The 24,633-nt window shown below is 48.5% G+C and overlaps 1 protein-coding gene across 1 annotated transcript in view; it reads left to right on the forward strand.

Moving 5' to 3' along the window:
• The first annotated feature begins 4,829 nt into the window (after positions 1-4,829).
• Positions 4,830-24,633, forward strand: part of LOC128120497 (WD repeat-containing protein 49-like) — a 57,676-nt gene continuing 37,872 nt past the window's right edge. The window contains exons 1-4 of the mRNA XM_052754584.1: positions 4,830-12,622; positions 15,115-15,220; positions 21,060-21,245; positions 22,420-22,571. Of these exons, the coding sequence (XP_052610544.1) occupies positions 12,450-12,622; positions 15,115-15,220; positions 21,060-21,245; positions 22,420-22,571 (617 nt within the window). The 5' untranslated portion in view covers positions 4,830-12,449. The remainder of the gene's footprint in view (positions 12,623-15,114; positions 15,221-21,059; positions 21,246-22,419; positions 22,572-24,633) is intronic.

Below are 24,633 nucleotides of genomic sequence, written 5' to 3' on the forward strand. Positions count from 1 at the left end.
TGCCCTTGCTTGAGGCGGCTGACCTTTAAAGGCAGTCATACTCTGAAACCTGCCTTGTGGGGTTCCTGAGGAATGCTGAATTTAGGCTTCTGTTTACGCAATATCAAGCCTCTGCTTATCCAGTCAGAGATCTTCTATTTAGGATACTGTCACCAGCACTGCCATTTTGGAGAACGCACTTCGGTCATAACAAAAATAAATAAATAAATGAAGTAAATCAATATTTTTAAAGGAAAGTTAATTTTTAAAAGATACATGAAGAGCCAGCACTTGGACACACATAGTTTCTGAAAGATGAATGTCGGCCAAGTGAGTTCTGTTGTGGAATATTAGTTGAAGATGTGTTACATCCATTTACGCTGTGGAACATTTGTTTAATGGTGCAAAGATGGGTTGCATTCTTTTATGTTGCATTTGTTTAACTGTGTGAAGCTGTGTTACTGTGCCTGTCTAAAGCATCTGATTGGTCTAATAAAGAGCTGAACGGCCAATAGCTGGGCAGGAGAGAGAATAAAAGGAAGAGAGAGAAGAGGAGTGACGGGTATTTTGAATCCCCCATATTAGGTTTCTCTGCTGACGCCATAAGCCAGATCAAGCTGAATTAAAAGTAAAGGGCCAGGTTTAATGTGAGCAAAGCCTTCCTGGGTGGTCACAAGGGAAGGAAGGAGGAGGAAAATCACAGGGCAGGTCTGTGGACTGGAGACGTGGTCTTGAGCAGCTTCATGGGAGCAGCCGCCACTTGGCAGGCTTTCTGAAAGCCGCAGGGTTTGAAGAAGTGGGGGAGGGGGAGAGGTGCTGAGGCAGAGCTTCCAATGGAACATCTCAACCTTCTTGGATATATGGGCACGGGTTCAAGTCTGGCTACTTCCTGTTGGCATGGGACGACGTGGGGAGGGGGGAGCCGGGAGTCAGTGGGCTTATGCTCAGTGGGAGGTGTGGGTGAAGAAGCATGCAGCTAACTGCCATCCTGGAGGCCTCAGGGATCTGTTTCTTGAGGAAGAGGAGAAGGCAAGTTGCTAGGAGAAAAAGCAGGTTGTTAGCACCGGCCCTATGAATGGGACTAGCCATGGGAAGAGTGGAGATTACCAGTAAGAACTGAATGGAGAGGTGCCCTGGTTGTGCTGACAAAGATGAATGGGCCAGGCAGAGGAGCAGACAGGCCCTTCATTGAGACAATTTTGAAAATCGGAGGGTGGAGGGTCCCAGTTGCTGGACAGACCATCTTTCTGGATAGGTGCCTTCTTGAGCCCGGAGAGATGGTACCAGCACTGATGTCCCAAGAGCTTGGGGGGATGTGTTCCAGGAGTCTGTGAGCCATCATATCGGCTGTTTCCCTGGAGGTGGGGAGTGCCCCCATCCATCCTGTAAAGGTGTCAATAAGAGTTAAGAGATCATGGAGCTTTTTCAAGATCATGGGCATGTGGGTGAAGTCAACCTGCCAGTCCTCACCTGGTTGGTGTCCTCAGAGCCGGTGGAGGGGCTGGAATATCTGGAGGGCCCCTGTGGGTTGGCCTTGGCACACATCTGGCAGGAAGAGTGGACCTCTAAAATGTGGGCTCGAAGATGGGTGGGGTAAAAGAGGAGCTCTAGAGACTGATATTAGTTTCCACCAGGCCAGATTTCTTGATAGAGTAGCAGAACTCTTTCCCCAGGAACCTGCAGGCGCCTGTAAAACAGCTGGAACAGATCTACACCTCGGTGTCATAGCAAAGGCTATGGCTTTGGGTTAGAAGGCATGATCATTTTTCCTAGCAGTTGTTTGATGGACCGTGTCTTGAACACCTGCCCTCTCCTGACCCTGCAGCTTGCCCTAGCAGGAACACTTCCTTAAATGTCAAGGAAGCCCCAAATACCTGAGGTGCATCCCCTTCCTTAGTATCCATAACCATCATGTGGTAGGCATCCACTGCTTGAATCAATTTGTAAGTGAGTCCCTGTTCCACTTTTTTTTTTCTACATTGAAGGAAATAAGATTCGAAGTGAGTTAAGCAAAAAGGAGAGTTGGGAGGGTGGCTCGTGTAGATCTCCTAAGCACAGTACTTTGAAGCATAGCTTTAGCCATCACACTGCCGTGCACTCAAGCCGTGCCCCAAAATAAGCCTCTTCCCTCCCTTACGTTGTTGTCTTGGTTACTTGTGTCACAGCGACAAAAACACTAAGTGACAGGAGAAGTTCAGAAGAACCGGATCGACCAAACCTGTTCAGACTGCAGGCACTCACACACCGGCGTGCGCTTCCCAGAAGTGGGGAACTGTTCAGACTGCAGGCGCTTGCACACTAGCGTGCGTGCACTTCCCATAAACTGCAGGAGCTCACACACTGGCGTGCACTTCCCATAAACTGCAGGAGCTCGCACACTGGTGTGCACTTCCCGGAAGTGGGGAGCTGTTCAGACTGCAGGCGCTTGCACACTGGCGTGCACTTCCCAGAAGTGGGGAGCTATTCAGACTGCAGGAGCTCACACACTGGCGTGCACTTCCCATAAACTGCGGGAGCTCGCACACTGGCGTGCACTTCCCAGAAGTGGGGACTGGGAGAAAGTGGGGAACATGACTACTGTACAAACTCGCACGGCTAACCGGACGGAAGGCCAAACGCTCTCTGTCTCTGTCCTTTGCTTCTCTGTTCCTGTGATCAAGGACTGACCAAAAGCAACTTGGGGAGGAAAGCGCTTGTTTCAGTTTACAGGTTACTGTCCATCATGGAGGGACGCCAGGGCAGGAGCTCAAGGCAGGAACCTGGAGGTGGAAGGTGCTCCCTTAAAAGGCGTTAGGTCTCAAAAAAAACCTGGGACAAGTCTCACTCAGCACCTGCGGCTCCTCTCAACACTTCTCACCCTGCCCCTACCCTAACCCTCTCCCTCCTAAAGGCTGGCCTCTGGTTTTCTTCCCTCAGCCTTTCTTGTATAACCCAGCCATTTTGGCCACGTGCTTTCCTGGTTCTCTTGGTGTCTTGGCTCCTGCTTCCTCTCTTGGGCTCCCCTCTCTCCTTTTCTCTTCCTTCTCTCTCTCCTTCCTTCTCTCTCCTCTGATGGCCCAGTTCGGTCTGGACCCTTCCAGATGCCTCTGGCTGTGTTCTCTCCCTCATACCTACAATAAACCCTTCTCAACCATACTTTGGCGCGGTCGCGTCCTTGTTCTTCGTCTGTTTTGTCCCTGGCACCATCCTTTTCTCCCTTTGCTTCCTCACCACCAGGAGGAGAACCTCTTGGCTCCTCCATACGTTCACCACCATGTGGCTTCCACACAGCCCAGAAGCCATGCAGCCAACTGAAAGCCCTGAAACTAAGCCAAGATTAATCTTCCTCCCCTGCAGTGGTTTGTCCCAGGAAAGGGAAGCTGACTAGTGTGGAGGCCCCACCCTAGAGCTATGGAATGGATCTGCAACTAAATCAAGCCATGACTTGCATGCATGTCAAAATATGGGAAGCATTCATTTTTGGCCATGGTAGTCTACTGACTCTTTAATAGCTTACCCCTTGATGACAACCTCAGTTCACATTTACTTCATTTTGCTTCATAATTATTTTGTAAAGCTCTTGACACCATATTGGAAAATCCCTTCCCATTATTCGATGACACTGGGATCAAGTTTGATTTTTCATGTTGATACTGATCATGATTACTTTCAAGGTTTAAAAAAGTTTTCCACTTGTCCATGGTCCCGAGCTTCTGATGGGGTGCTCTGGGTGACTTTGTAAAATCAGGTTACCTGTGTTTTACTCTCAGAGATTTTGGCTTAGTTGGTCAGATGAAGAAGTTCTCAGAATGCCTTCTTCCTCTCCCCTCTCCCTTCTTACTCCACCTGAAACCTCACCCCTGACTTTAAGGGCCTAGTGTGAACTCATCACGCAACCCATTTGTAATGCGTGGAATACTTAAAACTGTAGCAGCAATTCAGATCAGCCACTCACATGATGTCAGCCCAGTTAGACCTGAGCAGTTCTGATGCCCATTTCCCCCACTTTTATCCTCGAAAAGCTACTTCCACTTGCCAAGGCACATCATGGAAAATCAGTATGACTTGGAGCGGGGTCTCAGCCTCCTGTGAACACTCTCTTGCTGCTTTCTTGATTGAAAGCATCCAGCTCCCTGATTCATAGCCGGAGGGCTCTCATCCTCTCAAGGAAGTTTCTCCTTTGTAGAATTCTGATCCACTGACATTTAAATCCTCAGAGTGTTAGAAAGAAATGTGCAGTGGCTGAATTTCTTGGGAACTTTCATTGTTTTGTTTTGTTTTGTTTTTTTCTTAGAACTAGAAAAGCTTGTTTTCTAGAATGCTAGTGGGTCTGAATTCTAAGAAGCCAAGACTTTGGAGACTGCAGCAGCTCAGAATGCAGTGTTTGTTTGGGAAGATCAAAAGCAATTGTTCCAGAATGAGGATCAGTGAGTCCTGGCCACGACTCTGCTACTAATGCAACTGTGATGGTGGGCCTCGGTTTTCTATAGTTAAATAGATGATGTGGTTTAGAGTTCATTTGAATGCGTCTCCCAAAGGTTCATGTGCTGGAGATGTGGTCACCAAAGTGGTAGCATTAAAGGATTGTAGATGCTTTGAAGTTGGGCCTAATGGAAGGTGGTGAGGTCATTAGAGACATCATATTTGGAAGGGATTAATGTAGTTTGTCTGAGACCTTGGATAATTCCAGAATAGGCTGTGTGTGTGTGTGTGTGTGTGTGTGTGTGTGTGTGTGTGTGTGTGTGTGTGTTTGAGAGAGAGAGAGAGAGAGATTATCTTCTCCTCCTCTAGCTCTGTATTTGCTATCCTCTCTCTCTCTCTCTCTCTCTCTCTCTCTCTCTCTCTCTCTCTCTTTCTCTCTCTCTCTTTCTCTCTCTCTCTCCCTATCTCTATCTCTCTCTCTGTCTCTTTCTGTCACACACACACACTTTTACCACCATGGCATCCCTCATATTGTAGTCTACCTGCCTTGGCTAGATTTCTATTGTCGTAATGAAACACCATGGACAAAAGCAACTTGGGGACAGAAAGGTTTATTTCACCTCACAGCTTGCAGTCCATCACAAAAAAACTCAAACAGGAACCTAGGCAACAACTGACACAGAACCATGGAGAAGCCTTGCTTACTGGCTCACTCTTCAGGCTCATGATCGGTGAAGGGTTTGAAAGAAAATGGCCCCCAAAAGGGAGTGGCACTATTAGGAGGTGTGGCTTTGTTGGAGGAAGTGTGTCACTGTGGGGGCAGGCTTTGAGGTCTCTTTTGCTCAGGCTTCCCTCAGTGTGACTTTCCGTTCACTTCCCGTTTCCTGCAAGATGTAGCACTCTCAGCTCCAGCACCACATCTACCTACACGCTGACATGCTCCCTATCATGATGATAATGGACTGAACCTCTGAAACTGTAAGGCAGCCACTTCAGCAAAATGTTTTGTTTATAAGAGTTGCTGGAGTCATGGTTTCTCTTCACAGCAATAAAAAATCCAAACTAAGACGTTAGGCTACCTTTCTTATAGAACCCAGGATCACCTGCCCAAGGATGACACAGTGCGCTGGGCCCTCCCACATCGATTATTAATCAAGAAAACGTCTCACAAGCCTTTAGCTTACAGGCCAATCCGATGGAGGTGTTTTTTCTCAGTTGAGGTTTCCTCTTCCCACATGATTCTAGCTTATGTCAAGTTGAAAACAAAACAAAACAAAAAAACAAAAAAAAACTAACCAGGACAGCACCCAAAGAAGCCCTTACTAGAGGCTTAATTGATGGGCTACCTGATCCTAGACGTTAAACCTCCAAAACTGTGATGAAAATAACCTCTTTTGGTCCAGCTAGGCATGGGGCTAAAGCACCAGTAATCCCAGCATTCAAGATGCAGAGGCAAAAGGATCACAAGTTCAAGATCGGCTGGGCCTAAGGAGTAAGACCCTGCCAATAGACACATACCTCTTTTCTTTCTGAGCATTGGGTTTCAGGCTTTTGTCATAGGAACGTAACTCAGACTAATGCAGTACATTAGACAAGCTCCCTAAGGAGCTCACCAGCTCAGAGCCCAAGTGCTCGCTCTGCTGTAAGTATCCTGACCTCCCCTGCCTTCTTCCATCACAGACAGGGAGGTCATAGAAATCATTCACAACTCTAAACTGCAGTGACTTTCATCAACTAAATATCTCTGGAGAGCTAGATGCCTCCAGGAGGGAAGGATTAGCCCAGATCAACATCATTCTAGGGGCTTTTGTTGGTGGTTATAGTGTGATGGGCACGGCAGTAGATGAAGGTACTGACTCTTAGGCCCACAGGGAGTGGCACTATTAGGAGGCGTGGCTTTGTTGGAGCGGGTGTGGCTTTGTTTGAGTAGGTAGGGCCTTGTTGGAGGAAATGTGTCACTGTGGGTGTGGGCTTTGAGGTCTCACATACGCTCAAGCCATAACCAGCAATTCAGTTCACTTCCTGTTGCCTTTTGATCGAGGTATAGAATTCTCAGCTCCTTCTCCAGCACCACGTCTGCCTGCATGCCACCATGTCCCACCATGATGACAATGGACTAAACCTCTGAACTGTAAGCCACCCCCAGTTAAATGTTTTCCTTTGTAAGAGTTACTGTGGTCATGGCGTCTCCTCACAGCAATAGGAACCCTAATTAAGACACCTGCCATTTCTTCTTATTTTCTCTAAGAACCCCTTCAATGTCGTCTTGATCCTCACCATCACATCAAAGGGTCGCCAACGACCTTCATATTTCTAATTCTATGAACTAGTAACTATTTCATTTTCCCTGTCTGCATCTGGGAGACCTGACCATTTTGTCTCCCTCCCTGTCCATCTCACCCTTGCTACTCTTTCTCGGCCTCCCTTGTTTCTTCCTTCACACCTCCTTGACGAAATGTTGGAGGCTCCAGAGTTCAGTCTCTTTTCATTTCCTGCCCATTTCTGCACCTTCCCTTGATGATCCCCTCAGCACCAGGAGCTCACTGTCTACATGTGAACTCACACCTCCAGCTCATCCCCTCTGGTATTTGTAACTCCCCTGGCTTGACAATGGCCATAGCGATCCAGATAGATGATGTGCATCATTATTAAGTCCAAAGCTGAGTCGGATCTTCTACCTGACCCCTGTTCCACCATCTGCCCCACCTCAGTTAGGGCTAAGTCCATCTTTCAAGATGCTCGTGTCAAAAAACAAATAGTCACCCCTGAGTCTTCTCTCCTGCAGACCACATCTGACCTGTTGACTCTGCACACCTGAGGCACCAGGAATGTGGTCACCTTCTACCAGGGTCGTCTCCGCTTCCACAGGGAATACTGTCTTTGCTTCTCTGAATCGCTTCAAGAACCTCCTAGTCTCCCTGCTTCCATCTGAACCCCAGCACCACACAACTCCACTCACCACATGCCAGCCAGAGAGAGCTGGTAAAAACATGGTCACATTCCCTGAGGTCCCTTGATTTACTCTTTTTCTCTTCATTTCTTTGATGAAACACCATGACCAAAAGTAACTTGTGGAGGAAAGGGTTTGTTTGGCTTATGTGTCGTGACTACTGTCCATCACTGGCAGAAGTCAGGACAGGAGCTCAAGCAGGGCAGGAACCTGGAGGCAGGAGCTGAAGCAGAGACCATGAAGGGGTGCTGCTTGCTGACTTGAACCACCAGCCCAGGGATGGCACCACCTACAATGGGCTGGGCCCTCCCCCATCAGTCTTCAATAAGAAAATGACTAAAGGCCAATCTTCCAGGGGCATTTTCACAATTGAGTTTTCCCCTTTCCAAATGGCTATAGCTTGTGTCAAGCTGGCCAAAACTAACCAGTGTAACTGGTGAACCCCCATTCCACTTAGAATGAAAGCCAAAGCTGTCAGGGCTCTGTGTGACTGGCCCCCAACCCTTACCCCTCTGGTGACATCTGTTTCCATTCTCACACTCCCTCTTCCAGTTACACTGATCCTCTGGACAGTGTTTGGGGCTGTGCTTTCTTCTTCTTCTGAGACCCCACAAACTCTCACCTAGCTCACTCCACGTTTCTCAAGCCTCGGCTCATCCGTCACTTCTCACTGACACCTCCTCTGCCACCTTGTCAAAGATGGGAACTGCCTCTCCTACTCCCAGCCTTCCTTGCTGTCTGAGTCGGGGTTTCTTTTGCTGTGAAGAGACATCATGGCCACGGCAACTCTTATAAAGGGAAACACTTAACTGAGGTAGCGGCTTACGGTTTCAGGTGGAGTCCATTGTCACATGGCAGGAAGCATGGCAGCTGGGAGTGTGGTGCTGGCCACATCGTGACCAGAAGGCAACAGGAAGTGCACTCAGACTCTGAGCATAGGAAAGCCCGCCCCTACAGTGACACACTTCCTCCAACAAGGCCACGCCTACTTCAACAAAGCCACACCTCCTAATAATACCACTCCCTATGAGCTTGTGGGGACCAACTACATTCAAACTACCACACTTGCCTTGGTCTTCTCTTGTTTGAATCCACAGATCTAGCCCCTTTCTGATATGTTGTATGCGTTCTTTATAGTCTAGCTCCCCTTGGTGCCATGATGTCTCAGCTGTTTTGTTCATTGTTAGCACCCAAGGGCTCGGGATGGTCCCTAGCATCTAACAGGTGCTCTGCAAAGATTTGTCAAGTGAGTGCATCTGTGAAGGCAGAATTCCAAACCATATCTATCTCTCATTCAGTGCTCTGAAGTGTCACACGCCAGGACAGCCTGAGGATGGAGGCAACAATCCTGTCAAATGTTTTCTCATATGTCATTGTCCTTACAGTACCCTACCTCCCCAAACTGCAGCCTATTCATGTAGTTCCCAGTGTCCGCTGATCACTACAGTGTGTGTGTGTGTGTGTGTGTGTGTGTGTGTGTGTGTGTACCAGCCTTTGCTCCTCCGAAGCAGCCAGGCAGTCACAGCCTCATCAGAGAGGAAATTCTTCCATTCCTAAGACTCCCTGTTGCCCCTTTAGGCAAAGAGACTTTTGGCAGAGCCTGAAGGCCCTTCCTTTATGTACTCGGGGGCTTTAAAGCTTGTCTTATGGTCAGCCTCGTATTCCCAGTAGACATACCTCATGAAAAGAGAACACCGCAACAGCAGAAGGCAACTGCCTGCGGAGGACCTCAGTTCACTCTCAAGCTGTTAGAAGCGCCTTCCATATTGCTGTTTATTTCAGGCAGGAATGCCTAGCCTTCTTTTTGCCATTAATGAATATGCAAAGAGAAGCGTATCTTGGTTAAGGCCACGGGGAAAACAGGGCTGGATGCTTAAGAGTGTCTTCTCTCCTACAAACAGGAACAGGTTCTGTTTTGTGACCCCCAAATCTGTAGGCTACCTGCCGTGGGCAGGATAAGTAAAAGAAGCCTCAAAATACAGCTTGAGTCAGAGGAGGCCAGGGCTGAACCTGGAGTACATTCCACCTGGCTGCTGACCCCATGGGGTACTGTGAGCCTGGGGGCTGCGATGGCCGCATCTGGGTCAACCTGATGCTAAGATCCCGGTGGAGAATCAGTCTCACTTCCTCCAGCATCCTCATCCCTGAAGACTTGCCTGCTAGTTAATGCGCTGGGGATATGAACCAGCACTGAAGCTGCTCTCGGTTTCCATGGCGACCACTTAAACTTTTCATCATCCTTCCTTCAGACCTTGGAGAAGAGCTATGCTCTCCGGTTCCCATGACAACCACTTAAATGTGTATGCTTGTCTGGCTCTATTGGAAGAGAGTCGCTAGAGTTCATGCAAATGAACTTGGATTATTCTCTTTTTACTTGGAAAATAAAATAAAATTAAAATAAAGTGACACACCTGCTCAGAAGTTTCAGAACTCCATTCAGAACAGGGAGGGCGAACGGCGTACCAAGCTGCCGTTTGAGGCAGGTGCACCTTGTCTCTTCCACACTTACAGCGGTTACCCAGATCCTCTGGCTAGTTCTGGGGTCTATTGGGGTGGGGTCGGGGCCCCGGTAGCCAGCTTCTCTACCCAGTGCAGGCTTTCACCATTGCGGAGAGACGAACAGGATTCCCATCTCAGTGCTCTGCCACCAAAGGAGGCCCCAGACTTGGCTGGCAGCTGTGAAGAAAAGGGAGATCATTCCGAGTGATGCTCAGGACTGATCTCACTTCGCTAGCGGGACTCGAAGAATGGACGGCTGGCATTCTCAACTTCGAGGCCGTGGGCCGGGCAAAAATGAAAGAGCTCCGGAGAAACGAGGGGGGAAATGGGGATGCCCTCTTTGCAGGTTTAGACACATCTCGGAACTCCACTGCAGAGGTGTTTCCCCAAACCAGAGGTGCCAAGAGGCAGAATACAGAATAGTGGCAACACTGAAAACCACAGGTTTCCTCTAGAGACTTCCCATTTCTCCAGAGGACTCAGAAAGTCTGTGGCAGAGTTGTACCTGAACATGGTCTGCGGAGAGGTGTGGCACATGCCCTTGAAGATGGAGCCCGAATTAGACTTCGTGGAGTGTTCCAGAATGGCACATTCTTCTTCCTGCTTCTTAGGAAGGAGTTGACCTTGTAACTTGTAGTGACAGAAACAACCCTAACTAACCCAAATGGAGTCACAAGCAATGACTGGGGAGTGGCGAGCTGAACATTCTTCTTCAATCTCCTTTCTCCAAAGTTCTTCTAAACCACTTAGAACATGGTGGAGGTGAGTGTCCAGGGGAAACCAGGTGACAGGGATCAGGAAGACCCTGCTGAGTGCATTGAGGACCCCCTTTATTCATCCTCAGTTCAGACCCAGGTTGGAAACCCACAGGTGAACACTGAGGCCGCCATTTGGATCCTACTGAAGAGATTCATAAATCAACCAATCATTCTGCCCAACGTATCTGTCCAAATCAGTGTAGGGAACAATTGCCTGGCTGCTTGATGGAACCGATGGGTTCTCAGCACACTTCAGTGTAGTTCCAGACAGTCCCAGGCTCAGTACTTACTTCTGCGATTTTCTTTGCAAATTTTAAATTGGTTTTTATGTATATGGGTGTTTTGTCTACCTACGGTATGTGCACCATGTTCATGCCATGTCCCGTGGAGGCCAGAGAGGGCATCAGATTCCCGGAAGTGGAGTTACAGATGATGGTGAGCCACTGTCTCAGTTAGGGTTCCTATTGCTGCGAAGAGACACCGTGACCATGGCAACTCTTATAAAGGAAACATTTAATTGAGGTGGTAGCTTACAGTTCCAGAGGATCAGTCCATTATCATCATGGCGGGGAGGCATGGCAGTGTGCAGGTAGACATGGTGCTGGAGAAGGAGCATGCTACATGTTGATCTGTAGGTAACAGAAAGGAGACTGAGTGTCACACTGAGGGAAACTTGAGCAAAAGATAGCTCAAAGCCCACCGCCACAGTAACACACTTACTCCAGCAAAGCCACACCTACTTCAACAAGGCCACACCTCCTAATAGTGCTACTCCTTTTAGGGGGGCATTTTATTTCAAACCCCCACATTCTACCCCTGGCCCTCAAAGACTTGTAACCATATCATAATGCAAAAATGCATTCAGTCCAGTGTCAAAAGTCCCCATAGTCTATCACAGTCTCAAACTTATTTAAAAGTCTAAAGTTCAAAGTCTCTTCTAAGATTCATACAATCTCTTAACTGTAATCCCCTGTAAAATCAAAACGCAGATCGCATACTTCCAACATATAATGGCACAGGATATACATTACTGTTCCAAAATGTAGGGAAGGGAGCACAGTGAGGAAATACTGGACCAAAGTTAAGACCGAAAACCAGGTGGGTGGACTTCAAATTCTGCATCTCCTCATCTGTTGTCAAAGTGCTCTTCAGATCTCTAGCTCCTTTCAGCTTTGTTGATGGCAACACACTTGTTCCTCTTGGGCTGGTTCCACTCCCTGTTAGCAGCTCTCCTGGGCAGGTAGCCCATGGCTCTGGCATCTCCAACATCTCGGGGTCTCCAAGGCAATGTGCATGCTGGGAATCAAACTCTGATCCTCTGGAAGAGCAGCCAGTGCTCTTGGGTGCTGAGCCGTCTCTCCAGGACAACTCGATGTTTTCTGGATGGCCACTGCTCTGTGCTTTCTAGACAAGGTTTCTTTCTGTAAGATGGGCATGGATGGGCTTGCACCACTGAGCTGCTGAAACATGCAAACAAAAGCGTGTTAATTCTGTTAAAATGCAGGCATGGCGGGGCCGGGCCACAGGCGATGAAAGCCGTAAAGGCAAATAGCCTTCGTGGTACCTCTGCCCTCCCAGGTGTTTCATGTCCCTTTTCAGAAAAGTGAGAAGAGTCTTTTCTTATGTCGCTTTTCTTTTCTGGCTGCCTGGAATTTAACCCTGGGGAATGAAAGAAAATGCCTACGTCATTACCGAGAACAAGCCTGGGACCTTAATAAAAACAGCACACTGTCAGGGAATTGAGTGATCTCAGTAAGAGACTGTGTCTTGTTTTCCTGCGAATATTTTTAGGGTTCACGACGGGAGCAACAAATGTCAAGGAAAAGCTGAAAGAAACAAGGAATGCTGGGAAGACTGGCAGGATGGGGAGAAGCCCAGCATCCCTCGCTCTGCCCCGAAGGCGAGCAGCATGTGATCGCACCGTGTTCCGCATCCATAAGGGAGTCAAGACGTTCTCCTTCTGCAGGAGAAAAAACCTGCTGGTGACAGGTGGGGTGGACCGAATCATCAGGGTCTGGAATCCTTACCTGCCAGGGTAAGTGGTCTTTCCCCTAACGAGAGGACCACTGAGGTAGTAAGTCAATGAAAATGTGACTAGGGTTCCCTAGGAGAATTGTCTGTCCAAAATTAATCTCTCCTGCACAAAGCCTGGAACATTTCTGTTTCCAGCCTCTAAAAGTTCACTATAAGGGCTGCTGGAAAGATGGCTCAGTGGTTAAGAGCACTGGCTACTTGTCCAGAGGACCCAGGTTCTATTCCCAGCACCCACATAATTGCTCAAAATCATCTATAGCTCTAGTCCCACAGGATCCGACTCCCTCTTCTGGCACGGTGCACAGATACACATGCAGGCAAAACATTCATACACACACACACACACACACACACACACACACACACACACAAATATTTAAAACTTTTTCATTGTAACTGATGTGAAATGTAAATCCCAGCAGGACATGGTGGGCATGCCTGTAATGCCAGCACTTAGGAAGGTTAAGGCCAGCCTGGGCTACATAGAGAGACCACATCTCAAGCAAAACAAAACGAATGTAAACACTTTACAATGCTACAAGGACCACGGAACTCAGTGTGACTCCCTCTTGTCTGGTGGCATCTTGCCTTCAATGGACCATGATCAGCAGAGGAGTGAACTGAGATTATGTGCAGTGAGTGTATGCGTAGTGTGGTCTCACAGCAGGGGCCCCAGTGTTCTCCTGAGGGCATGGGGTTTGGCCCCATCAGAGTTAATGACTCTACCATGCCTGCATTTTAACAGAATTAACATAAGAGAACAAGTGTGATTGACACAAGGAAGCCAGGACTGCTCTGTGAGGGATTGGGTCCTGGGGAACCCAACAAAAAGCCAGGGAAGGTTTCGGGGCTATCATCCCTCAGTGGGATCTTGTCACATGCTTTGGGCCAGGCCTGCGTGTCACACAGTAGGCCCTTCTGAGCAAGCCTTCAGGGACACTTGAGGTTTTATTCACTTCATCCTTCTCATAGGTGTGTGGTATGTGCTCACGTGTATGCATGTTGGCGTGTCTATGTGAGAGCTTGTGCATGTGTGTGTGGTTGCATGATTGTGCTGATTGAGATTTTTGTCAACTTGACATCAACCGGAGTCACTTGGGGGAAAAGAAACTCAGCGGAGAAGATGCCTCCTTCGGCGATGGAGCGTGAACTGGGAGTTGTAAGCTGAAATAAAGCCTCTTCTCCCCGACCTTGCTTTTGATTGCCGCGTTTATCACAGCATCAGAACGCAAAGGCAGGGGTTTGCAGTCACCGTCTACCCCAGTCACTGCGGCAGAGTCTCTCAGTTGAACCCGGAGTTTGTTGTTACCACTGGTCTAGCTAACCAGCTTGTACCGTTCAGGGGAATCCTCTGTCTCTGCCTTCTGAGTGCAGGAAGCACAAGCAGCCTGCCCCTCCCATCCCACATTTCTGGGGGTCTGAACTCCACTCCTCATGCCCGCTCCTTGCCCAGCAAGCGCTTCCTCCACCGAGCCATCTCTCCAGTTCCACCGTCTTGATTGCGTTTTGAGACCCACTGTGTAGTGATGTCTGGAATCCATCTGTCGTCTTGGGCCCTGGCGTCAAGTCCACTGATCAGTGACGCTCCTGAAGCCCCATAGGCAGGCCTGTCGTTCCCAGGGAAGTGCTGAAAACAGTGGGGAGGAGGGGCCACTGGGTCTTTTGGTTCGGGTGAGCACAAATCACATAGGCTATGCCCAGGTGACCCATCTGGGTCACTCTCTTTGGCATTTGTGGGGACCCACAAGGTGACCCTGTGTCCGTCCATGGCGCAGGTAATAGCCAGGACTGTGAGGGACAGTGGGTATTGAATCTGATTATGTCTCTATGATTTCCCGGCCGGGAGGTTCTCCTAACCACCTGCAACAGACTCAATTTTCCCATGTATAATGGTGACAAGATTCTCACTCTCTAGGGTGATAATGAAGATTAAAAAAAAACACCAACAATAAAAAGACTCAGAGCAATGCAAGAGACATAATAAAAATGAGAGGCAGTTTTCTGCCTGTTCCTGTTGTGGTTAAAAGCAGGCATGTTGCTCTCCCCCTTGGCCTCAGCCAGGCTTCTTTTCTCTCTCAACCCTCCCAGAGTACCATGTCCTGCAAGGGCACTTTAACATAGCTTTGTATTGCAAAGCCCGGATTTTAACTCTGTTCACTCAGGCCTAGAGAGAGTGCCCGTGTGTCCACGGCAGCCCCACCTCAGGCTCTTCCTTGCTTATTCCTTTTATACGACTATTGTTAACAGCTGGAGAAGCAGAGCCCCAGGCTTCCTCTCACCCCAAGTTCTGTTGCCGAAACTGCTTATTATTTTGCCTCAGTCCTTTTATTACACGAAATATATACTTGTGTAATATCAGAGGGAAGCAGAAGCCTCCTCCGGGCTGAATAGAGCTGCCAGATCCAGGCCAAGCTGAGTTTTACATTAAAAAAAAAAAAAAAATAGAAACAGCAGATAGAACGGCTTTGTGTTCATTTGTTCTTTTCTTTCTAGAAAACCCACGGGTGTGCTGAGAGGCCACATGGCTCCTGTGGTCTATGTACACGTGTCTTCTGAAGAAAACAAAGTATTTTCCATGTCTGCCGACAACTCTGTCAAGGTCAGTCTCTCTCCTGTTTTCATGCGTGCACCTTTTAGGCAGATTTTATCCATTAGTTTGTTTGTGTATTTATTTATTTATTTCTGAAATATGGTCTCCCACTGCAGCCCAGAATGGCCTGGAACTCCCACACAATCCTCCTGCCTCAGCCTCCCAAGCAATTTGCCCATCTCCATCTTTGGCGATGTGAGGGTCTCTGCCTTGACAAAGGCTCATGCAGGGTCCAGATGTGTGCATTTGCTTTAGGAAGGGTGTGTATATGTGTATGCATGTGTGTGTCTACATAAGTGTCTGCCTGTCTCTGTGTATATGTGTATGTGTATGTATATATGCATGTAAATGTGTGTGTGTTTGTGTGTTTGTGGGTGTGTGTCTGAGTCTGTGTCTGTGCACAAGCAGTTGATTGCTATAGAACTCTCCATGCTGGTGCTTGAGGTGGTGTGTAGCCCTTCCAGCATGTAGAACCCTGCCTGCACATAGTCCAGATGGTCCTTGTCCCTATCATTTCCTCATATGTCTGGAAGATAGAGAAGCAGAGCTGAGAATTCTGCCCCTTGCCATCAGTGACTGGCTCTTATTTTGCAATACACACTGGGCACATACCTTCCTGAACTGATACCCATGAACCTCAGAACTTAAACATTTCCGATGTAGATGGAGGCAGTGGTGTCATGGTTTTGCTTTGTTTGCCTTTGTATACTGAACATCCTGTCTACGATTGTCCCGTGACCTCTGTAGTGTGCTGGGTTTTGTTTGTTTGTTTGTTTTTATGCAAAAACAGTCTGACTGGCTCCCTTCCATCCTCACTCTTGCTTCTTAAGAGGGTGTGGCCAGGCTTCCCAATCCATCAGCCTACTTTACTGCGCTATTGATGGCCACAGGGTGGGAATTTGGACTAAATTAGTAGGAGGTGGGAGATCCTATCCAGAGAGAGAGAGAGAGAGAGAGAGAGAGAGAGAGAGAGAGAGAGAGAACTTCATGACCTTGGGTTAGGCATTAGTTTCTAAGAAATGCCATCAAAAGTTCAAGAAACAAAAGAAAATAAATCAGGCTTTATCAAAATTAGAATCATCTGTGCTTCATAGGGCATCATTAATACGAGAAATAGATAACTTACATAAGAGAAGGGATATTGCAAACCATATGTCTGATAAGGAACTTGCACCGAGAATATAAAGAACTTTCAGTGCTTAGTAATAAAAAATTCTGATAGCCAATTGAAATATGAGCAAAAGATTTGAGTAGACACGTCTTCAAAAGTGGCCAATCACGGCATATCGTGCTCAACATCCTAGTCACAGGGAAATGAAAACCAAAACCACAATAAGATACTACTTCACACCCACAAGGATGGCTAAAAGTAAAACAACAACAACAAAAAATACCAGAGGCTGATATAATATGCTGATGGGATGAGAAGACATTGAGACCTCTACATATTGGTTTCAAAAAGTGCCATTTAAAAAAAAATCATCTTATCAGTTCTTGAGTGGTAAATAGTTAACATGTGACTCAGCTTGCACCCCCAGGGATATGCCCAAGAGAACCTCAAAGCATGCAGTCCTCAAAAAGGTACTTATCGATGCACAGAACAGCATGATTTATCATGGTTAAAGGGCGGACGCGACTCAAGTGCCCAGCAACTAGTAAGTGGTAAAAATAAAATAAAAGCAGTGTGTGTGAGCAAAAGAATGAATCCCCCGTCTACATTATAACATGGGTGAACCTTAGCGGCCTGGTGTTGGATAAAAGTCACAGAAAGCCACGTATTGTCTTGCTTCCTCCGTTTGTATGAAGCATCCAGAAGAAACCAGGGACTGAAGTGTGGACAGAGTATGGATGGGCTGACAATGGGGATGCAGCTCCTGAACGGGCTGATGGGATGCCCCGGTGTTAGGTCGTGGTCACGGCTATGTAGCTCTGTGGCCATGCTGAAGCCCCGCCCCCACACCAACTGAACATTAGAAATGTGAGTTTTGTGATATGTGAGTTATATTTCAATAAAAAAGTATTTAAGGGAGTGAGGCCAGAGAAGACTCAAGAGGGCCACCAAGATTTGGAATCTAAGCTGAAATCTGAGGCAGGGAACATGGCAAATGAGGAACGTTAAGACCAGGAGCGAGGCTTTGGATGCGTTGGGCAGGGCCAACCTGAGCTTAACGGGTGTGGTGGGGCTGGTGGTACAAAATCAGGCATGATTAGCGTTGAGATAGAATCTTCAACTCCGGGCTGGGAAAGATGACAGAAAGAGTAAGAGTGAGCAGGGGAGGGAAAAAGTCCGCCAAAGACTGTGTGCCGCGCCTGTGATGTGCTAAGACTTCTCCGTGTGGGTCCAACATGGCTCCCAGGCAGTGAGCGTGGTCCACCCTGCGGTGAGGTTGAAAGCAGTTCTATACAACCAGGTGTGCAGAGTGCAGCCAGCGCTGTAGCTGGGGCCCAACCGCAAGCCATTCCATCCTCTGAGCAAACTTGAATAAAATGATGAGATTTATGAACTCCACTGTTTGATTTATTTTGAAAATCGAATTCATCTAAAGGCTTTATCCAAAGTCACCGTGTGGAGGACTCCAAGTTTTTAATGAGCTTCCCCCCCCTTGAATCTTGCGCCTCTCGGATAATCATAATTTTGTATGTGGGGACATGTCTTCCATCCTATTTTCTTCTCCCATAGCCTCTCCATTTTCTTCCAATCTCAACTCGTGATTACAAGATTAGCATCTTGCCCGCGATGAGTCAGGCATATTGAATAGCTTCCCAATGTGTGTTTAAAATATATTGAAATCCCATCTTGGAAATATGGTGTGTAAGTTATTTCAGACGGCACTATTCCTATCGAATAACAGCTAATCAACTAGGAGACAAACCGCTCGATGCCTAGCGTGCCTGAGCAGAGAGTCTTCAGTCTTTGAATTATTTTTCAGCCCAAATATTTTACTCCTCCAAATCATGGGGACATACAAACATTTCAGGAGGCTGCTGGCTTCTGGCATTCTCTAACGGGGAATACGGTGACAGATTTGGATTGCCTTTTTCACTTGGTAGTCTATAAATGTGACGCCACAAGCCACAAACAGGGCTGTCTTTTATCAACCGGCATTAGAATTTGGGGAAAGTTATTTTTTCTAAGGAAGGCAGTGTGGCGTGTTAGCTAGCATAACATGGGAACCTCTCTTAAGCACATGCCGGGTTTTCTCTAGGTTAAGACAGTAGTTTTATTTCTGTCCATGTTAACCCAGCACCTCTGTGAGTGAGTGCTCCCATCCAAGGGCTGGTGTCTCTCCAGCCAGAGGCCCCACCCTCTTCATCCAAGGCCAAGAGGCAGGTAAAGAGGACATTGCTGCCCCTTCCAACTCTGGCCACCTCTTCTTACAGTCCGTGCCAAGTTCACGGCCATGATAGGTGAATGGGAAGTGGCACATACCTTAATTGGTGGCCCTCTTCCCAGCAACAATTCTGCAAATGGATGAGAAGATGTGGATTCAGGAGAGGGTGACAGAAAGCTTTGGAGACACACAATCCTGAGTTTAAACCCAGAAACCACACAAGCCAGATGACTTTGGTGATCACCCAATCCTTCTAAATCGACTTAGTTCTGTAGTGTTTTATTCCTTCCCAAGATGGGAGAAAGACCCACCTTGCAGAGTAAGTGACCTTGTTAGAGGCAGTGGATCTACTGGGCTAATTGCATGGTGATTTTTACTAAGTGAGGCTGATTTCAGCCCAAGAGACATGGGTGAAATCCAGTAGGGTGAGTGCCATGGAGGGCTTCTTGGCCACAGAAAGGAAGTCACTGGGTGAACTGGTGAGCATCTGGCTTCAAAAATGGGCCTCTGCCCAAGCCTCTCACTTCTGCTTCTCAATAGATGTTGACCTCCGCCTGAGACCCTACTGTAGAAAGCTGTTCTCCTTCATGTCGCCTGTGTGTGTGACAGGGATTCGATGCCAATTTGATGACTCAGTCTGAACATCTGTGTAACAAGTGTCTCCCCTCCTTTCCTTCATGGGTCTCAGGCACCAACTCATCCTACCTGAGATGACTTCCCAGATTCCAGAATTTCCTGTGTTCCTCTCGGGAACCTTATGTCTTATTAGTCCATTTCCTGGTGCTGTAACAAAATACCTGAGACGAATCAATTTACAAAGGAGCCCCGGTTCATTTGGTTCACAGTTCTAAGGCTAGGAAATCCAAGAGCATGACACTGGCATCTAATTGGGGTCTTCTTGCTGGGTCAGTATAGCGAGAGGCATCGCATGGTCAGGCAAGGCAAATGTGCTAGCTTAGGTCTCTCTTCTTGGATTTTCAATACATTTTAGGTGCCCGGCAGGGAGCCCATGGTCTCACACATTCCAGGCAGGCACCACCAAGCTACCCCTACCTCTCTCTTTCTCTCCTTATGGAGCCACTAACTCCATCATGGGAGCCCTATCCTCGTGACCTCACCAAACCCCAATTGCCTACCTTTAGATATCACTAACATATAAACTTAGGGGCTGAGCTTGCAATAGAGACTTTCGGAAGCATGTTCAAATCATGGCACCTCATTGCAGGGAGCAAGAAGAAATCCGGGAGTAAAGTCTTCCCACAGCAGGGGAGCTGATAATGACTGCTGCGCGTCAACCTTCCACCCAGCCAAATGAGTGTGCTCCAACGGATTGACAGCAGAGAGAGGGGAGGGGCTGTCCCTCAAGCAAGCCACTCTTGGGGCTGCCCTTTCCACAGGGAGTCAATACTGGGGCCCCACGCTGGCTTCACAGGAGGCACAGCGGCAGGCACAGGCATCCAGGGACAGGCTGGATCAGGGATGGGCTGGATCCAGGGATGGCCAGTTTGCTCACAGCTCAGAGAACGAATGGAAAGTAAGCAGAGTGTAAATTCGAAGGGTTGGAGTGCAGCTTAAGAGACAAGGACTTCAGATGGCTGGTGTCTGGCAGCTGAGCCAAGGAGAAGACATTGCTCTGCCCAGGCTCATGAGCTCACTCTTGCTAGAGTTTCCTGTCTTGGCTACTTCTTAGCCTGTATCTCTTGGAGTCAACAGATAACCTCTGCCTCCCAAAGTATGTAAGAGAGCACTAGTTCGGGGCTGGAGAGATGGCACAGTGGTTAAGAACATGTGGTCTTCACACAGAGGACCTGAGTTCAATTCCCAGCACCCACATTAGGCAGCTTGGATGCCTCTAACTTCAGTTACATGCACATACACAGACTTAACACTTGTCCATGTAAATAATCAATAAAGAGAGATCAAGAGCACTAGTTTGAGAGGCTGTACAATAGTTTGGTTCAATGACCTGAGTATTAGAGGTTTAGTCGCCAGCACAGAACTATTGGGAGGTAGTGGAACCTCTAAGGGGCCTAGTGGGAGCTCTTCAGGTTGTTGGGAGCAAGGTCTGGAAGGGGATGGGGAGACCCTGTCCCCTACTTGTTCTCTTGCTACCTGGCCATAGGGTGAGCAGTTCTGTGTGCCATCCCCCCTCTCCTGTGCCCCTGCCAATGAGGCGCTGCTTTGCCACAGGCCTAAAAGCAGCAAGGCCACCAAGACTGTGGATTGTATCCTCTGGAGCTATGAGTCAAAAGAGACCTTCCTCTCTCTAAATTTAGTTTTGAAGGCATTCACAATGGTGATAGAAAGCCGACTCACATGGGTAGCCATAACAATGTACCAGAGACAGAGTGGGATAAATAACAGAAATGTTCTGGCTTACAGTTCAGAGGCTGAGAGCCCAAGACCAAGGTGTTGGGTGGGTTGGGTCCTTTGGAGGGCTGTGAAGGCGGGCTGGACCCAGGCCCCTGCCTACCTCCTCATAGTCTTCTGGCAATCATGGTATTCTTTGGTTGCAGATACACTGCCCTGATCTCTGCCATCATCTTCATGTACTGTCTTCCCGCTGTGCATCTCTCCCTAACTCTCCTCTTCCTGCAAACTCACCCATCGTGCCGGAGTCTAGCCTGCTCCAGGATGGCCTCATCTTCACTCACTACTTCTATCTCAACAACCCCATTTCCAAATGGATTCCCCGTCCTGAGGTACTGGGGTTATTCGCCGTTTGAAGGGAGGGTAGCAGTTCACCATAACACAAAGTGAAAGAGACCAGGACTCAAAGCAGTTGACACACAGTGGGTGCATGTCAGCTCACGGGGCAGCCAGTGCCCGTGACGGTCATGGTCTCCCCAGTCTGGGGCTTGGCCACTGCAGCCCTCACCAGCTCACAGTCTGCTCATAGAACGCCAGAGCCACGGCATGACTTACAAGCCTAACAGTGATTGACAGCCGGGTTATTCTAATCATGTTGTACCGTTACTGTGTTTTACCCACTTCTCTAAGCACTCTGCTCTTTAATCAGTTTTCTAATTTCTCTAAGCAACACTATAAAGTAGGCAGTATTGTCTCTCTGTTTTGCGGACAGCACTGAGGGGAAGAGCTGGGAGGACATTGTGTGAGGCTGCCCAGGTGTTAGGTGGAAACCACAGGGAGATGGACACTGGGTTGTTATGTCCTCCAACAACAGCCACACAGGAGTCCGTTCCCCGTGTCCTCCAAATATCTGCCCAATGACTTGGTTGGTGGTGTATTCTTGTATTAAGAACTGAGAACAGGGCGCTGGAGAGATGGCTCAGTGGTTAAGAGCACTGGCTGCTTTTCCAGCGGACCTGGGTTCAGTTCCCAGCACCTACATAGCAGCTCACAGCTGCCTGTAACTCCAAGTCCAGGGTGCCTGACATCTTCGTGCAGGCAAAACACCAATGCACATTAAAAAAAAAAAAAAGGTACCGCAAATCAGCTCCCCATGAGAGCTGTGTCCAGGGAGGAGGGGGCGACTGGTCATTTCCTTGTGGGAAGAATAGAGCCTAGTGACTCGTGATCATAATTGTCCCTTCTCTCTGGTCACCTTTCACACTCCCATGATTGAGGGGACCAGGCCTTGCTGTCTTCTTCACAAAAACGACAGAGGAGGACTGCTTTCAGCATTTCGACTTCTGACAGGGGCGGACATAGAGTTTAGACTTGGTCAAGTCAAGCCGGACCCCACAACAGGCAACCGCTGTGGAAGAACAAATGGACAAAACGTGTAACTAGCTGCGTGTGTGGCCCACACAGGCTTTAGAGTCGGAGACCAGCCTGGGCTACGTAGGGAGTCTATCTAAAGGGAAAAGAAGAAGAAAAAACAAAACCTATTACTTCCCCCCATTTCCTCCACAGATCTGGGATCTGGAGACCCATGGCTGCTGCTTCACAGCCTCTTCCAAAGCCAGTGGCATCAAGGGTGAACTGGCAGCCTGCCTCTACCTCTCTGGACCTAGAGCCCTGTGTGTGGCCACAGATGCCCTGGCTTTTCTTCACCTGAAAGTAGGGTACGGGACCATCTGTCTGAGTTTTGTGTGCAGAATGTTCTAGAGGGTGCTAGAGAATTCCAGTGGCATGGTCAATGTTCTACCCAGTGCTCTACCATTCATGTCCCACTCTCTGAAACTGCAGCCCTGGGCCTTCCGCTTTTATTTGATGAGGACCTTTTAACATTCCCTCTAGCAACACTGGAGTAACCTGCACTGTCCAGAATTGACTTCACCTTGGGCCTGTCCCATCCACTGGCCGTAAGCCTGTGGTACATAGATTCATTATATGGGAGCAGAAGCCAGATCCAAAGACAGAAGCTGAGCAGAGATCTGGGGGTCTGGCATTCCCACAGGGCCATCGCTTCTGCCCTGCCCCATGTCTTAGAACCCCTATCCATAAAACAAGCTAGCCGTACATGGAGCACATGCCCAATGACAAGACAGAGCTGGAATGGGGACCTCCGAGGATTCTCTTCCCCAGTGCCTGGGCCTGTAATGCCTTGAGAGTGGAGTCTCCTCAATCCCACATGTGTTCTAGATTCCTTGAGACCCTCACACCCTACTCCAGCCCCCAGCTACGGCACCATTGCCTCCTTGACAAAGAATCTGTGGCCCTTTGCCTTCTCTTCCACCTCTGCCCTGCCTGGGTTGTCCCTGTCTGGTCTTACACACTCGGAGAGGACACCGCACACTGACATCAGTTGGCTCCAGGTCCTTGTCTGCCTCTGCCCTACCCGAACTAAGCCTTTCTGCTCTCACAGTAGCATCCGGTGTACAGGGGTCATCTAGTCCAAACCTTTGTAGATGAATAATTAGGGAGCCAGGAGCTGGGAAGGGATTGCCAGGGTGCATGGGAGCCAGGAGCAAAAAAGAGACATCCTGCCTCTGGGAGAGGGCAGTCTTCTGGCTTCTCTTGGCACCCACCCCCTGCTGAAATGAATCGAAGGGGAGAGGGAGCTGTACGTTAAAAAATAAAACAAGAAAAAAGCACGGGAAACACATATAGACATAGAGACACACAAATTGACTCACACAGAAATCCCCTAGAAACAAACAAACAAAAAAAAATGGAAACTATAAAATATAAGCAAAAGGCCTGTAGGGAAAGAAGAAAGAAAAGAAAAATGTCTAGACAAAGCATTATGAGACAAAGACCCTCCGAAGACGCCATTGAGTGTGTTTTGTGTTGGCCATCTTCTGCTGGCCGTGGGTGAGTGTGTTTTGTGTTGGACATCTTCTGCTGGCCGTGGATGAGTGTGTTTTGTGTTGGCCATCTTCTGCTGGCCGTGGGTGAGTGTGTTTTGTGTTGGCCATCTTCTGCTGGCCGTGGATGAGTGTGTTTTGTGTTGGCCATCTTCTGCTGGCCGTGGGTGCCCCCCCCCCCCCCCCCCCGGCCTTAAGAGTGGTTCATATACCAAGTGAAACTCCCTTAGAGAAAACTAAGTTTTCATTTGGTTGTCAGTAGGAGAGAGCTTCTGGGTTAGGGATGTGGGCTTGCCCTCCGCCCTCAGCACTGGGATCCCGTCAGGCCCAGACCCATGCAGGTCCTGTGCATGCTGCCACAGTCTCTGTGAATTCACGTGTGCGTCAGTCCTGATGTGCTTAGAAGGCCGTGTTTCCTGGGTGTCCTCCATCCTCTCTGGCTCTTTCTGCCTCCTCTTCCACGGGGTTCCTTGAGCTGTGAGGGGAGGGATTTGATGGAGACATCCCATTTAGGGGTGCTCCGAGGCCTCTCACTCTCTGCGCACGGTCCAGCTGTGGCCCCTGCATTGATTCCCATCTGCTGCAGGAACAAGCTTCCGATCTACGAGCAGTGCAGGATTATTTAGGAGACATTCTGTTGCTATGGTCCTTTAGCAGGACAGTGGTAATTTCCCCCCAGGTCCCTAGTCTCAGTTTCTTGGCCACCGAGCAGTGTCGGAGATGGGTTCCATCTCACGGAATGTTTTGTGTCTTTAGGGGATCTCTGTGTGTCTCTACGTCTGCCTGTGTTTCTTGTGCTTTGTCTTTGGCTCTCTGTTTTTCTGCTCTTCTGTCTGTTTGTTTGTTTTTGCTTGCTTTGTCCTGCTCAAGTTTGTTT

This window comes from Peromyscus californicus, unplaced genomic scaffold (genome assembly GCF_007827085.1).
Source record: "Peromyscus californicus insignis strain IS unplaced genomic scaffold, ASM782708v3 Scaffold_2__1_contigs__length_46816999, whole genome shotgun sequence".
Lineage (NCBI taxonomy): Eukaryota > Metazoa > Chordata > Mammalia > Rodentia > Cricetidae > Peromyscus > Peromyscus californicus.